General features: G+C 42.6%; 1 protein-coding gene and 1 long non-coding RNA gene across 3 annotated transcripts; one reads left to right on the plus strand and one right to left on the minus strand.

Annotated features, from left to right (window-relative positions):
• The first annotated feature begins 798 nt into the window (after positions 1-798).
• LOC143500513 (G2/M phase-specific E3 ubiquitin-protein ligase-like) lies at positions 799-6,010 on the plus strand. Of its 2 annotated transcripts, none has more exons than XM_076994666.1 (14): positions 799-1,062; positions 1,318-1,571; positions 1,725-1,784; positions 2,040-2,123; positions 2,216-2,260; positions 2,365-2,417; positions 2,580-2,652; positions 2,781-2,842; positions 3,249-3,327; positions 3,435-3,649; positions 4,300-4,567; positions 4,780-4,934; positions 5,141-5,379; positions 5,623-6,010. In XM_076994666.1, the coding sequence occupies exons 4-14, from the start codon at positions 2,064-2,066 to the stop codon at positions 5,871-5,873; spliced, it is 1,500 nt and encodes a 499-aa protein (XP_076850781.1). In that variant the 5' UTR covers positions 799-1,062; positions 1,318-1,571; positions 1,725-1,784; positions 2,040-2,063; the 3' UTR covers positions 5,874-6,010. The 2 variants fall into 2 exon arrangements, with proteins under 2 accessions (XP_076850781.1, XP_076850782.1); XM_076994667.1 differs by having other exon boundaries at positions 2,784-2,842.
• Positions 6,011-6,116: 106 nt separating this feature from the next.
• LOC143500514 (uncharacterized) lies at positions 6,117-8,546 on the minus strand. Its single transcript, XR_013126824.1, has 3 exons — positions 7,879-8,546; positions 7,277-7,461; positions 6,117-7,173 (listed from the first exon to the last, which is right to left on the minus strand). It is a non-coding gene; the product is annotated as an uncharacterized LOC143500514 (long non-coding RNA).
• Between the last annotated feature and the right edge of the window lie 8,767 nt (positions 8,547-17,313).

Here is a 17,313-nt window from a genome sequence, read left to right on the forward strand (position 1 = left end):
ACACCTAAAAGCTGTCTTTGATATTTGAATCGTTTATAATAAAAGGGTAATGGTTTCTATATATTAATAAAAGCTTTTCATGTTTATAATATTATATGCATTTATGATAGCGTGTATTCTTTTAGCCTTTTGTCTTAAAGAACTTTTAATTTTTCCACTCGGAGCAGGTTGTCTGGCAACCATGCTCCCACTGCGCTAATGATGGAATTGTCGGTAATTAGCCATTTTGCAATATGTCAGGTGGAGGTGAGAATCATTCCAACACAGAGCACTCTACTGATTTTACAAGAGTATATAGAGCTGTTGCGGCAGCAAGAAGACAACTTTCCACTGGCAGAAACACAGAATCAAATCTGTTGTCTAATGTACGGAGCTCATTTTCCCGACGCCGTCGCAACAGTTCTATGAATCTAGGTAGGTTTGCTAGCTAGTCAGCACAAATCCAGTTATGGCAGCTTACATTAGTTAGCTTTGACAAATCCAGGGGTGGGTTTCCCGAAATGTTCGTAGCGCTAAGTACTTCGTAACCTCGTATGAAACGTACGAGGTTAAGAAGTACTTAGCGCTACAAACGTTTTGGGAAACCCACCCCAGGTCGGTTAGTTAGTTAGCGCGAATCCACATATTTTAGCTTAGTTAACACAAATCCACGTATTTTAGCTAGTACAAATCCACATATGATCGCCAAAGAGCGAGCTAATATGTTCTATTTCTTGGCAGTGTTAGCTATGTTCATTATGTCTGAATAAAACCAGTAAATGGAGGTAACTTTAAGTACAATGTTTAACGTGTAAGTAAATACACTACAAATGGATCCTTATCTGTGATCTGTAGCTGGTGAGCAAAACTGACTGAACATGTCTTATGGTTATTACAAACATGCCTATTATGTAATGTGTCTTGCAATAGCAAAAATAATATTATGAACAACAGGTGATGGACGTGGACGTGGGAGAAAGCCTGGGCTTAAATGGCAGGTGAAGCTTTTCTTGTTAGAGGATCCTAACCAAACCACTATACCCAGTTCACAGGATTCAGAGGAACTTGAGAAATCTGGTTTAGGTATGGTGATTTTTGTTTTCTTTTTTATTGTCATCAGCAATATTTTTTGATACACTGGTACTTGGGAATACCACTATGATTTGCTACAATCATTCATTCTGCTTTACATTACAGTTAACATAATAGTAGAAGGAGTATACAATAATATAAGGAGTAGAAGCTGTAATTGATTACATGAAAGTGTAAAGGCATTTAGACTTTTGTGTTGCTCATGTTGTAACATTTCCCTTTACTAATCCTGTAATATTTTTACAGGAAGCGGGAACAGTGACTTAGGTCATGAGCATAAGACCGTTGATTTGTCATGGTCCTTGGCAGAACTCAATACATTCATCTGCCAAAGCTTTGAGAGCGTAAGCCTAAATGTGACCGGCTTTCGTCTTGCCAGAGCTACAAAAGCAAAGAAACTGCTAGTTGTCCAGGCCAACTCCGTCAAAGACTTGAAGCGACAAATTGGAAGAAGCAGACTTTATATACTGCCCAATTCAAACTTATCGCTATCCAGACAGGTGAGTTCTGATTGATTACATTGCATCTTTTATTAAAGTGAACTTTTAATATGCAAAACTGTTATTCAGCAGCTTCGTATTAACATGTGTCAGTGATCTGTTTTATTTTGCATGAGCAACTTGATTATGAAAATACTGAAAATGTTCATGCAGGATGGAGAATCCTTGAATGAGAGTAGTGAAGGAAGATCAAGTGTTAGTTCTGCAGCCGTGGTAAGATGCAGTCCAGTTCTTTCACAGCTATGCCTGGTAGAAGCTGTCAAGTACTAATATTTATTGAAGGGAACTTATTGGGAAATATTCCATAGATTAGGAATATTAGGATAAGGGTAGTTCTCAGTCAACTAATAAGTAGTGGTATAATTTGTAGTTGTTTAACCTAATTACCGGTATGTTAAAATTTGATTTCTTAATTCCTTTATGAGGTAAATATCTAGGCATGAAACATTATTGAAATAATTCTTACAGGTCTCTCTCAATGTGCATTCTGAAATGGTTAGAAGTGCAGTGACATCAGTAGAGAGTAATATTGTTGACCTGACAGATGAGGTGGTAAGCTACATCTATGAACACATTATATTGACATTTTATAAATAATGTAAATCTGTAGAAAAATGTATATTTAACAGTGCTGTTTGATGTAGGATGGAAATAGAGGCTACATATATGTAAATGCAGGCACTCCTGAGGTAATTACACATTTGCTTGAAAAGTTTCATGCATTTTCTTTTTATAAATATTTAAATTATTTTTTTACATTTTTTGTTTGTTTGTTCACCATCCGTTGATTCAGGTGTTCTACAGAACAAATCAGCCAGTTGAAGGAGAAACAACTACTCAGAACCGGTATTGCTCATGTTCAGATTGCAGTGTTTTTTTACTTCTATTACATTCCTATTACTAGTTAAATTTAGTTGATTGTAAGAATCTTTTGATGTTACTTTAACCTATATTGTTTTTCATCAAAGAGTGTGGGCATTTCAATTTTTTTTGTACCCATCTCAACAGGACTGGCCAGTCTTTGCTTTCTGAGAGTACACTGGAAGTGACACTTGTGCATTATCCAGTGGCAAGCTCTCCTGTGAGTCCCAGTTATGAGAGTATTTAGACACATTGATACCCATGTTTATTACTTTGTTAGTAAATATGCAGCAGGTCTGCTTTGTGTTTATAATGCAGACTCCTTGGTTATGTCAAAACCTTTTCAAGCAGATACACGGGAGCTTTCCAGCAACTGTAGGAGTGTCCCACAGTCAGTTCACAGCAATCAGGTTCTCAAACATTTATAACCCTGAGACCGTTTTACTCACTTCCATTGGAGCTATAAAGGCTATCATTGTTCTTTGTGAACTGACACTAAAACATTGAAATTCCATATAATTGAAAGAGCACTAGGTGTAGTGTTATAACATTCCCACTAAATATCAGTAACTTAATTTCACCTATCTGTGTTTAGAGAGCTCACTGTTTCTAAAGAATTTGGAGAATAGTGGTCATTCACAGATCAGTGTGAGATTTGTCTTCAGCTTATACAAAAGTCCATATCTTGCTGAATCAAAGTTTAAATGTTTCTGCAAAACTGAAGGTAATGTTTTTTGACGCACCATGTGTGTAAATGGATGTAGAGCTACATATAGCAACATGGATATTTGTTTTGTTTCTTTTTTGTACATGCAGTGAGATATTACAAGACAGTGAACCTGATGAGGACACCCAAATGCTGTCGTCTCCAAAACGTCCATATAGTCCATCTAACGTGAGTTGAAAAATGTCGCTGTATCCACAGTGCATGATTGCATGCTAGAAGAAGTTAAACTGAAATTTAAGGTTGCTTCTGTTATGGTTATTTTTTCTTGTTTAAAGGAAGTGGAAAACCTTGCTGATATCATTGGAGAATTCAGGAAGGAAAACATCAGTGAGCATTCTACACTGATAGTTGTGGCAAGAAGGAGGCGAATTCTACACAGTGCCATCACAGCTCTGAACAAGGGCTATTTTGATTGGCACAAATGTCCACGGATTGAATTTGTGGGTGAGATGGCTGATGATTTTGGAGGGCCCACAAGAGAATTCTTCAGGTTGGAGTTACATTACCATTAATTAAGTCTTCTTTTTGTTTTGCACGCGTCATACTGGAAAACTATCATTTAAAAAAGTTATGAATTCTCATTTTTAACCATCTAATGTACAGTGACCACCTTTTCATTTATTTCATTCACGGTTATAGTGGCATTAGGAACAAGCAGATAATTTTTCTGGACATATTGCTGAGAAGATTAGATGGAAATGATATCATATGCAAACCCATATGAGCTTGAGAAAAGCTCTGATGTATAAAGTGGGGTTAAAAATAAATTAAAAGATGTAAAAAAAAAAACAAAGCAACCACCAAAATTGCCCCATCAGAAGGGCAATTGGAAGGTTAAACTCTGACCTTTGCCAAAATGAATGCACTTTACGTGCAAGTGTAAGGAAGAAATACATGCAAAACCAGAGAAACTGGTGAATTAGCAATGGTTTATTTTATCATTGTGGAGCATCAGTAGTATTTTAAGCATGCCCTCCTAAATGGTGGGGCCAATATTTAGGACCATTAGATAGAAATAATATTCTTTGCCATTTTCTTATTGTTTTACTGGAGATGACCCAGTTGTATGTTTTATTGAGTTAATTTTATGCTGTATTTGAAAAAAATTTTATGCTGTAATTTCCTCTTGTTTCTTGGTAGGCTTTTAATGAAGGACGTGCAGTCTACTTTGGGCATTTTCGAGGGACAGCCAGGCAACCTTTTTTTTTCTTATGATCAGGCAGCCCTAGAAAAGGGAAAGTATTATACTGGTGGGAAGTTGATTGCCTGGTCCCTGTTGCATGGGGGACCAAGCATTAAGGCATTACATCCCAGCCTTTATCAGTTAATGTGTGGTCAGGCTCCAGATCTTGAAGGATTTGATATTGCCAGCTTGCCAGACAAGTCTGTGCAGGACAAGCTTCAACAGGTATTCTGACACTATGCAGTTTTTTTTTTTTTTTTTGCTTTGTTGTAATTTTTTTAAAGAGGAGATTTTTAACATGTTTTAACAGGGGGGAAAAATAACTATTACTTTAAATATTACTAATTGTTATTCTCATCAAAATATTACAGTATATAGAAATGTAAAGATATAGACAGGAGTTTGTTTCTCTTGTTTGTCTTGTGTTGTCTTCTTAGATTGAAAAATGTAAAACTGAGGAGGACTGGAAAGATCTGCAGGAGAGTCTGGGTGATTGGATTGCAGACTGTGGAGTGCCAGGGGTATATGAAGCCAAGGTTCTTAATATTCCACAGATCATCTCACAAATTGTGAAACATTTCATCTTTCACAGGTATTATTCCTAGAGCTGTCCCGGATTCAATGTGTTGTGTCTTCTATTTCTATATAATCTGTGCTTTAATAGTAAATAAGATTTGTTGCCTAACATCATTGCTTATTGATAACAATGGACAGATCCTTACTAACTGGTGACATCCTTCCATCCAATTATCACTATGCATGATTTTATTTTAATCATTTATTTCATTTATGTTTCAGAACTGCAAACATGGTGGAGCAGTTTAAACAAGGGATCAACTCTTGTGGTAAACTTTGGGAAACTGTGGAGAGATACTGGAAAGCATTTCAGTGCCTGTTTACACATACAGAGGAACAACTGACAAGAGCAGCCTTCCGATGTCTTTTTGATATCTTTTGGAGTGATGAGGGGGCAAACAACAAGGAAGCGGAAGAGGACACTATATTTGCATGGGAGTGTCTTCTCAACAGTGTGCAAGGTCAAAATCCATTGTCACACAATTGTCATTATGAAATTGATTATGCAGTTAGGTACTTTGTCTTAACCTGTAACGTTAATATAATAGATGTGTACTGCTATGTTAAAAAAATAAAAATCAACATGAATCTTATTGTGGAGCCACCTTTAAAATACAGTGCTTACGCCATTAAATTTGAGTCATGGCATTAAAAACATATTCCTGTTTTGGCGTTTATGCAATTGTGTGTCTGTATTTTAACAGAAAAAGAAACTCCCTTCACCTTTGAGGACCTATTGGTGTTTGTCACGGGAGCAGATGCAGTACCACCTCTTGGTTTTCCGCAGCGACTTCAAATCCAGTTTTATGACCAGGAGGAAAGAGGAAGTCGTTTTCCTTATGCTTCAACTTGCTCTATGACACTGTTCCTTCCCCGTGGTGTACAGAATGAAGGGGAGCTACTTGATCTGATGACCAATGCTGTACTTGGATCATTTGGATTTGGAAAGGTTTAGATTATATCTCAAACATGCTTCAGCCGGCTAGAAAAAGAGAGACTGAAATATTTCCATATCAAGTTTCACAGAAATTTCATGTTTGCCATTTTGCAAAAAAAAAAAAAAGTGCTGTCTAAGGATTCAGTATTGAGCCTGTTTTAGATATTTAGGCATTGAATTACTGACACAAGTTGTTGAGATAAAGAATATTGGTCTTTTTTTCTTTTATTTTTCACATTTTTTTTGACATTTGTTTAGCTTTGGAAGAGTTTCTGTATTGGCATTACAGTTTTACATTTTTGTCACAATGTACATGTCAGAAGAACAAGAGTTAAGTAAATCTTTATTGTAATTAACATGGCTTCTCTATGTAGTATGATTGAGTTTTCCATTTTTCTTCAATCTGCTTATTGTTCGCTTCCCAACCAGGACTACACATTGTTGCTGTATATACAATATTCTTGTATATGTATAAAAAATGTATATTTTTTATACAGTCTTCACATTCTTCAATCAAACTTTTAGTTAAGAGGTCAGAAAGCATTAGGCTGAAAGCATAGTGGTGATCTCTCTACAGCAAGTTACGTATTTGTCTTTTAGGTCTGTAATTCCTGTGAGAACATCCTGAAGAGTCCGTTGTTGTTCTTGATTAAGACCGATGTGTGGTCGACTCACTACTACTGCCTGGTCAAAGACTTCCTCTTCGGCTTCTAACTGCTCCAGCTGCACACCATGATGTGCCAACAGTATTTCCAAGCTGTCCTCACTGTAAGGATTCTCACCAAAGACATTGTTGATTGCAGTGCTGTCTGCTTGCTGGCTGCCAATCATGCCCTCCAGCCACATTTGGTTAGGGGTGTGAGAATGTTCACTGCGCATGCTGTGGTTGTTCCATGCCTTCCTGAAAGTTTCCAATCTCTCTGTAATTTCTGGAAGATACACTGTTTGGAGTGAGTATTTATGTATTTCATTGTCTGGTTCCAAAAGGCCTTCATCTTCATAAGAGTAAAACAAGTTGTAATAGTAATGGATGACTTGTGTGAACACATCCCTCCAGAGGCGTTCAATTCGCTGATTGTGAACTGATAGCCCAGTAATGTGGCTCCCTCGTCCTTCCCCATTCAAAAGGTTCATTAACAGTGCTACCATTGTATTTTCACCCCCGTGGTCTGATCTGACCCTTGATGGAAGTCCATACCGGCAACTTGCCCTTACAAAGTGAGCTAGAACTGTCAGGGCAGTGTTGTCAGTACTGGCATTCAGGTAGGTGATGACTCGTGAATATCCATCTATACCACCATGTATCACAATACCCCAGCTGTAAAAAAAAAAGACAGGACCATTTTAATACTAACTCAGATTTATTGTTGGGTTATCAGATGATTAAACCAAATTAATTACTCAGTTATATAAAATTTTACCGTATGAGGCGCATGTATCCATCAATGTGCCATAGACTGTTGGGAAATGGTACATGATAAGTGCGCCTTGCAATAACGTTGCTCCACCTTTGTGCGGCTGCTGCTGGATCAATTCTGTTCAGTGTCTCCCGCACTCGATGTCGAGGTACATGTATACTCGCAGCAGAAAGATAGCCCCTCATCATCTACCAAGACGGTTCTCATTAGATCACAGACAAACATTGACTCATCTGGGGTCGGCAACCTATGGCACGCGTGCCACCGTTGGCACGCCGAGGCATAGTCACTGGCATGCGACACGCTGGACCAGCATCAGCAAAAATATATATAAATGAATATAAATTATTATATTAATGGATTATACTTTCGCGAGTGACAGTAGCGCGTGACTCTGCACAACTCGCGCGAACCTGCGCGAGCGGCGGAGGTGTTTATACTTGGCAATCGATCGCGATATAATACTTAATTTGTGTCCATTTACAATTTAAACTCACCGTCATAGTGGCACACTCATTGACTAGACATGTTAAAGTTGGCACTCCATGTTTCAAAGGTTGCCGACCCCTGGTCTAATAGCTCAGTTCCAAAAAAGTACAGCCTACCTCACAACCTGCCCTTGGATGTTGCTGATGGAGCATTCGTACATGCTGTTCAAGATCATTGTCACTGATGGGAGTAAATCTTTGCCTTATCGAAATGCCCAAAGATCTGAGTTTTCTGTAAATGAAAGACGATGAGCAGCCAAGAAGCCGTGCCATTGCTTTTGCTCTAAATCCTTGGTTGAATAAGAGTTCCAGCTGTTCTCTTGACACATCAATTCTGGGTCTACCCCGGGAGCCTGGAATAGCCAGTGCAAACAACACTGAACAAATGGAATGTGCAAAACATAATTACAGAACTAGCTTATAGTTCAAAGATTAAATTTAAACTTAATATTGTAGGCCTACATTGTGCTTAAATGCTGCTTACCAGTGCTGCTACGCTGTGCAGAGTACGAAGCAGTTGGCACATCAGCAGTTATGGAAGACTGTAATGTAGTCAGACTCTCAAACAATTCTGCAAACGTTTCCCCACTCAAATGATTTTCAATACGACGTAGATTAGCAATGAGAGAATCAATAATGGCAACATCGCGCAAGCCTCCATTACTGCCTTGCTGGACGTTTCTATGAATAAGTCTGACTCTCCTCATAATACGTGACAGAACCAAGTCGGCCATTGGCAGAGTTTAACATTAGCCCACACTTAAACTGTGAAGTATGAAGCTATAAAAAATAAGCACTGTGCAAGCTGTATAAAAAAAAGAAAGACAATACATGTGGTCTCTTTAAGAAGAGCGCAATGTAAATTAGCTCCGCCTTTGTATCCGCATGCAAATCAAGCTAATTTACATTAGAACATGTAATAATTAAATTTTTACTAGTAGAAATTCAATTTTCACATGTAAAAATTGAATTTTTACTAGTAAGAATAAAATTTTTACTAGTAAGAATTCTATTCTTGATATCAAAAATATAATTTGTACATGTAATAATTAAATTCTTACTAGTAGAAATTAAATTTTTACTAGTAGAAATTAAATTTTTACTAGTGAAAAATGAATTCTTACGTGAATTAATTTAATTTATGATATCAATAATTAAATTTGTACTAGTGGAAATTGTATTTCCACATGTATTAATTTAATTCCCGATATCAAGAAAAAAGGAATAAAAGCTAAAACGGCTTGCCATAATTTTGCCTAGTTAAAATATAATTAGAGATATCTTAAATTAAATATACAGATATCTGTAATGTAGTTACAGATATCTGGAATGTAAGTGGGGTGAAGCCCATTTTATGATAAAACGGCCTGCCATAGTCTGCCCGCTGCTTGCACTACAGGGGTTTTTTCCCCGTCGTGTTCGCAAAACCGGGCAGACACACAGCGCTCAGATGGAGTCTCGTCGCGAAAGCCAGTAGAAAGAGACTGCACTTTCTTTGGTCGGCGACGAGACTTCCTTGTACCCGCAGCGCCAGGGGTATTCCTGTCTCTGGTTTGTTCGCACTGAAATACCGGAGAGTCTAACCGGATTAAACCAGCCGACATCCATTCACAGTGTTTGAACTCACCAGAGTCTCGCTCTCTCGCTGTGTCCTTGATAGGTCTGGTATTATGTAACGAGGCTCGCGCCCCGGAGCGAGGAGACGGACACAATCGATGAGAAGAGCGAGATTTATTGAAGGGAATACCAGAATCGTCGTCGCTGAGCCAGGCAGGGTCAATAACGGGAGGGCAGTCCGAATAACAGGCGAACACGGGCATAACGATGACAGGGGAACACGAGAACAGACAATGAATCAAAAACAAGAACACACTAAGGCCAGGTATAAGAGTGGAAAACCGCTTTTCACACCACCAGAGGGCACTACGAGTACACGGTAATGCCTTACGGTTTAAGCGTAGCCCCTTCAGTCTTTCAAGCCTTCATCAATGATGTGTTGCGAGCGTTCCTAGGAAAATGTGTTATCGCTTACATTGATGACATCTTGATATACTTCCCAGACATGAAGACACACATTGAACACGTGCGCCAGGTACTACGTACCCTACTACAGAATAAACTATATGTCAAACTAGAAGAGTGTTTGTTTCACCAGTCGTCAGTGTCATTCCTAGGCTACGAAATCAGCTCATGGGGCGTGACCATGGACGACACCAAGATCCGGGCTGTCCTTCAATGGCCCATACCACGTACGGTACGTCAATTACAAAGTTTTCTAGGGTTCGCAAACTTTTACCGACGTTTCATTCGCAGCTACAGCTCCGTTGCAGCACCCCTCACTGCTCTGTTGAAAGGAAAGCCCAAGCAGCTCCAGTGGACCGCGGAGGCAGAACAAGCCTATGGGAACCTCAAACGTGCTTTCACTAGCTCACCTGTGCTGAAGCATCCTGACCCGAGAGGTAAAACCTCTCTACATGTGCACAGGTATGTCGCCTCGTGTTCAACGTGTTCACAGTGTACGAACCTGGACTGCCCCCGACCTCTCTTTGGATCTCCCTGTTATCATTAAACCATTATATATTGAAAGTCTGCAAGCGTCTGAGTTGCGTCATGTTTCCAGCATCACACTTGGCATCTATAAACTACTGAAATTCAGCCTTTATTTAAAATAAATTCAAACTGATCTCGCATTTAATTCATTTTGGTGTTGACACACTATGGTTGTGACACACCAGCTATTATCAAATAAGTATGAAGTGAAAAGAATATTGAAAACTTATCAGAGCTACAGTGGTCTTGTGGCATGTGGAAGAAACAGGAAGTGCTAAAGGGGTCCGTAGTGTGTGAGCTGACCACAATAACTCCTGATTATTTTTATTTTAAAAAATGTCTGACGGTGTTGACAAAAAAACCCGGACACAATTTCAATCAAATTAAAAGTATATTAACACTAGAGCTCCTGAGAATTCAGGATTCTGAGGACATCACCCCTCCTTCTTCTCCTTCTTGCCAGCAATTAGCAAAGCCAAACATCACCCTTTATTATGTTAATTCACAGAGCAAGACTGAGGCAGCAGCCTCACCCAGAAAGTCTCTGATCACAGAGATCACAGATCACAAACAAGCAGAAACACAAATGCTTCTATCAAATGCTTCTAACACAAATATAGATAGATAGATAGATAGATAGATAGATAGATAGATAGTATAAGAAATGTACAAAGAGCAAGATTCAAGCCTGCTGTTTAGATCATAAACAAGCAGAAACACAAATGCTTCTATCAAATGCTTCTAACACAAATATATATAGATAGATAGATAGATAGATAGATAGATAGATAGGTAGATAGATAGATAGATAGATAGATAGATAGATAGATAGATAGATAGATAGAGAGCACATGAATTTGTTTTCCTGTCTTTTCCTCTCCTTTTCCAGCCTGCTGTTTAGATCACAACATTTATCAGTGATGCAGTGATGCAACGCAACCATGCTAATTTTCGCTAGCAATGATATGGGATTTCCTATATAACATTAGCATCAAGCTAATTGCGCCATATAATTTCTTAGCTTTTCAAACGCGAATTCAAACGCGGAAACAGAAAGTGTTTGATTACAACAAATATTATATAGTATAGTATATGAAATATACAAAGAGCAAGATTCAAACATTTTTATTTATTTTTATTGTTTGACGGGACTCATTAGAGAAACTGTCGTCTCTACGTGCGATTGAATTGTAACTTTTGAAACACGAGTCTACAAATTTTCTGCCGTTTGTTGTAGTATCGGTAACATACAGTCTGCTTGTAACTTCAACTTTTTCGTGAAGTATCACGTTTGGTGTTTTGGTCATATGAGCTTGGGGGTGAGCCAGCTTGTGCTTTGGCAGGCGTATGAGCTGGGGGTGAGCCGCTTCCACCGCATTACCAAGACAATGGGCGTTAATCCCTTCACAGCAGGGGAGTGGGCTACATGGACCCTACCAAGCCCTGTGAAATTTTTCGCTTCTCTAGGAGCTCTAGTGTTAAAGTATGTTTTAAATGGTATATTTTTATATTCGTTAAATTATTGACTTAATTGGATGATGATGGTATTTATGATGTTTAATTTTATATTACTTTTAATTATGTTTCACTTTGTGACGCGGGAGGCAGCAGACGGACGAGACACAGAATCCTTCAGTTTACTCACGGTCACTTTATTAAGTGCACAGGTATTGCGCAATAGCGCACGAGTAACACAGACGACGCTCACAACGTGCAGACTTAGACAACGACGAGCACAGGACACTGCGCGAGCGCACATTAAATAGACAAACCACATTAGCCCCACGTGATCACGAGACGATTCACAGGTGAGACTTAATCACACGACATAACCCCCAACCACGAATATCCACTGACGCAGACAAAGCACGTGGACAACGTTGACACACGCCCAAAAGGGAGGGGCCGGGGTCCTCAACGTGACAGACGCCCCCTCCAAGGGCACTACCCGTCCCGGGGTGCCAACAGGACCGAGTGCCCCGAACCCACGACGATGGGCGGATCCGACGCGCTCAGTCCTGCGTCTGGGAGGTGACTGCCCTTGGTGAAGCGTCCGTTACGAATCGCCTAGCACACCCTCCCTGGGAAGACGGGGGAAAAGACGTTAGACACACTGAACGGGACAGAAACAAACACACAGACTGGCATATTCACACAAAGAGGCACAAACGGGAACAGGGGGTTTGGCAAACACACGGGAAGACTGACGAACACTGGCACAGAAAAACACATAACAGGCGCCAGGCTGCGCGCCAGGAGTAGAGATAAGAGGGGAGAGAGATCGGGAGCTGCAGTGGTCGGTCCTCCGCCAGGCTTCGCTGCGAAGCCTCCGCTGGGAGCAGCGCGGCTGGCGGACGCGCCTGGTGCACCGCGCCTGGTGCACCGCGGCTGGCGGACGCCCCGTGCGGGCCGGTTAGGGTTTCCTCGTCAATGTCCATGTCTTCCTCCTTCACCCGGCTCCACTCCATGGACTGCTCCGGGCTGCCACCCCGGGAGTAGTCCATTCTGCTCTCGCCGGAGCGATCGGAGGGTGGACGGCTCTCCGCACTCCCCTTAACGGTCCCAACGGATCTCTCCGAGGACGGCGGACTGTCCTCCTCCTCCTCCGTATAGGAGTCGTCCTCCGACTCACTGTAGTCAGCGGTGGGTGTGGAGCACCCCAACGGAGGGTAGTCCTCCTCCTCCTCCTCCCTGCCCTCCTCTACGGTAGGAGAGGAACCCACGGGCGGAGGGAGGTAGTCGTCTTCCTCCGACTCCTCCCCCTCCTCCTCGCCGTGGTCGACGGGGGAAGCCTCGCTCACCGACAGGGGGTAGGCTTCCTCCCCCTCCTAGATGGTGGAGGCGTCGCACAACGAGGGAGGGTAGCCTTCCTCGTCGTCCTCCTGCTCCTCTTCCTCGGAGTCCTCGACCCCGAACTCGCTCTTGGGAGTCCCCTCCGTCCCGCAGAGCGCGAAGGAGCCTACCCGCAGGGGTGATGGATCCCTAGAGGGATAGGGGCGGTACTTCTCCCACAGCCTTACCGCCTCTTGGCGGAGCCTCTCCACCGCCTCGGGGTCGTGGTGCTCCCGCGCCTGACGCAGCAGGGACGTGCAGATCGGGTCCTGCTCCATTGTCGTAGCGGTTCCGTAGCGCAGGGGGAAGTTCCTCTCCTCTCCCTCCTCCTCCTGTTCGTGGTCGCCCTTCCGCTGGGGCGGAAGTGCCCGGGAAGGAGAGGGGTGCCTCTCGACCCATACCCGCGCGGCTGTCCAGCGGTACTCTTCCGCCAGCTCGGGTATGGCCGTCTCCCGAGCCGCACACAACAGGTACGCACACTCCGGGTCCTGCATTAGCAGCTCCAGAGTCGGCGTGGAGCCGCGACGCGGGGGGGAGAAAGACGGGTGGTGATGCCGCTTACCCGGCTTCTTGCCCTTCTTGGGCTTTGGCTTGTAGCCTGGCATGTCTTGGTGTCTCTTGACGGCTCGTCGTTCTGTGACGCGGGAGGCAGCAGACGGACGAGACACAGAATCCTTCAGTTTACTCACGGTCACTTTATTAAGTGCACAGGTATTGCGCAATAGCGCACGAGTAACACAGACGACGCTCACAACGTGCAGACTTAGACAACGACGAGCACAGGACACTGCGCGAGCGCACATTAAATAGACAAACCACATTAGCCCCACGTGATCACGAGACGATTCACAGGTGAGACTTAATCACACGACATAACCCCCAACCATGAATATCCACTGACGCAGACAAAGCACGTGGACAACGTTTACACACGCCCAAAAGGGAGGGGCCGGGGTCCTCAACGTGACACACTTATTGTAATATTATGAGACCTGCTTCAGGACAAGGGTTTTTTAGGTGCTAGTAGCATATTATTGCATTTAAAATGAAAAAATATTTATACAACTACATGAAATCATATGTTGCTGTGCCAACATTGCCCTGGTTTGTCTTGTAACCCCGAATCCGAGTTTTATCTGGCGGACGTGTTTTGTCCCTCATCTCAAGAATCACATATATATATATATATATATATATATATATATATATATATATATATATATATATATATATATATATATATAATATCTGTATGTGTGTGTGTATATATACTGTGTATATATATATATGTGTATGTGTGTGTGTGTATACTGTATATGAATCTATGCATGGCACGTAGTGTATATGATGGCGTTTATTGTCATATGGACAATATTAATTCCAGCAATAATATGATTACAAAGCCACATAGTGGCTTTTAAATAGTCCACCATAAGACCACCAAACAAGTTGTTTTACGCAAAGTGCATCCTAAAGAACAACCTACAACTCTAACGTGGGTATTTCTTCCTCTTACCTATTTGTGGTGGTTAGTTTTAATCTAAGAATTTCAATAGCTTTAAAAAAAACGCAGTGCGCAGTGCTCTGGAACCTTTAAGACCGCCACTTGCGTCCGTGTTAACCGTGTTAAGGTAATTTGTACATGGTGCCTTAGACGTTGCAGAGGCGACAGCAGTACATTTTAAATAACATGTTATCTACAATTTAAACTGCTGTATGTTTTCGTAGTCCGGCCTGGATTTTCTGGGACAGGTTGTTTTTTTTCTGATCTCCGCTGCATACCGTCAGCCCACCCAGTCCGCAGCCCGGTCCAACTTGTTCATGTGTTTACAGGCTCAGTCCGCGGCCGCGCTGAGCAGGTTAGTCTGACTGGAGTGGGGGAGGTAATAGACACCGTTAAACAGCAGCGTGACTACGGGCCGGGGCCGCAGTGCGCGGCAGTGGCTCCTCCACGGGCTGAGTTAAACCACCGGCGGCCCACCGGCCCACTAACCCATCGGCCCACCGGGGAAATCCCCGGTAGCAATGTATGCCAGTCCGCCCCTGCTACTGTCCTATAGATCTTTCCTTTCATTCTAGCCGACACCCATCTATCACAGATCACCCCAGACACTTTATGCCATCCACACCACCCTGCCTGCACTCTCTTCTTTACCTCTCTTTCACTTCCTCCATTACTCTGTACCCTCGACCCTAAGTAGGTAAACTCGTCAACCTTCACCAAATCAACTCCTTGTAACTGGACATGTCCACCGTCTGCTCTCTCATTCACACACATGTACTCTGTTTTACTCCTGCTCACTTTCATTCCCCTGCTCTCCAAAGCATATCTCCATCTTTCCAAGCTCACCTCCACCTGCTCCCTACTCTCACTACAGATCACAATGTCATCAGCAAACATCATAGTCCAAGGGGACTCCTGCCTAACCTCGTCCGTCAGTCTGTCCATGACAATTGCGAACAGGAAGGGACTCAGGGCTGATCCCTGATGTAGTCGTACCCCAACTTTAAACCCGTCTGTCATTCCTACCACACATCTCACTGCTGTCACACTGTTGTCATACATATTCTGCACCATCCTCACATACTTTCTGCTCCTGACTTCCTCATACAATACCACAGTTCCTGTCTTAGTACTCTATCATAAGCTTTCTCTAAGTCAACAAACACACAATGTAACTCCTTCTGTCCTTCCCTATACTTCTCCATTAACACTCTCAAAGCAAACATAGCATCTGTGGTGCACTTAGCTGGCATGAAACCATACTGCTGCTCACATATCTCTACCTCTCCTCTAAGCCTAGCTTCCACTACTCTTTCACAGATTTTCAGGCTGTGACTGATCAACTTTATTCCCCAGTAATTACTACAGCTCTGAACGTCACCCTTATTCTTGAAAATCATTTCCATGCCTCCACTGGAATATCATCCGGTCCAACTGCCTTACCACACTTCATTCTCCGAATTGCAGCCCTTACTTCCTCCTTGCTCACCTGAGGCACTTCCTGATTCATAACCTCTACCTCATCTAACCTTCTTTCACTTTCATTCTCTTGATTCATCAGTTCCTCAAAATACTCCTTCCACCTTCCCAAGACACTCTCCTCACCAGACAACACGTTTCCATCTTTATCCTTTATCATCCTAACCTGCTGCACATCCTGCCCATCACGGTTTCTCTGTCTGGCCAATCTGTACAGATCCTTTTCCCCTTCCTTAGTGTTCAACTTCTCATACAGCTTGCTATATGCCTTCTCTTTAGCGTCTGCCACTGCTCTCTTTGCCTTACGACACATCTCCTTGTACCTCTGTCTACTTTCTTCATCTCGCTGAAAATCCCAATTCTTTTTAGCCAACCGCTTTCCTCTCAAACTTTCCTGAACTTCCTCATTCCACCACCACGACTTCTTGTCTATCTTCTTCTCTGTCCTGAGGTCACACCAAGTACCTTCCTAGCCACATCCCTCACTGCATTTGAAGTCTCATCCCAGGTATCCAGAACACCACCACCATTACCCAGTACCTGCCTCACCTCATCCCTGAATTTTACACCACAGTCCTCATCCTTTAACTTCCACCACCTGATCTTAGATTCCTCTCTCACTCTCTTCCTCTTCTTCACCTTCAAAACCATCCTACATATCACCATCCTATGCTGTTTTGCTACACTTTCCCCTGTTAACACCTTGCAATCACTAACTCTCTTTCAGGTTTCATCTCCTACTGAGGATATAGTCGACCTGTGTGCATCTTCCCCCACTCTTATACGTTAGTCAAAGTCAAAGTTATTTATATAGCGCTTTTCACAACACACGTTGTCACAAAGCAGCTTTACAATCGTATGGGTCCAGATCCCTAATGAGCAAGCCAAAGGCGACAGTGGCGAGGAAAAACTCACTATAGGGTGGGGATTAGGAAGAAACCTCGGGAGGACCAAGACTCAAAAGGGAACCCATCCTCCATTGGGCGGCCCGTTAACACAAGTCCGTGGTCGCAGGGTGGTTCCACAGTTCCACAGCAACAATCAAGGTTCCTGTTCCCCGGCCAAGCAGCCTCAGTCCCCTCAGTGCAGGCGGTGGGCCTCAGGCGGGCCAGCATCAGCACGACCCCTCGTGGCAACGGCTCATCCAACCCCGGCATCAGCGCATCCACCGGCAGCCAGACCATCCC

Source organism: Brachyhypopomus gauderio, unplaced genomic scaffold (assembly GCF_052324685.1).
Source record: "Brachyhypopomus gauderio isolate BG-103 unplaced genomic scaffold, BGAUD_0.2 sc155, whole genome shotgun sequence".
Taxonomy (NCBI): Eukaryota; Metazoa; Chordata; class Actinopteri; order Gymnotiformes; family Hypopomidae; genus Brachyhypopomus; species Brachyhypopomus gauderio.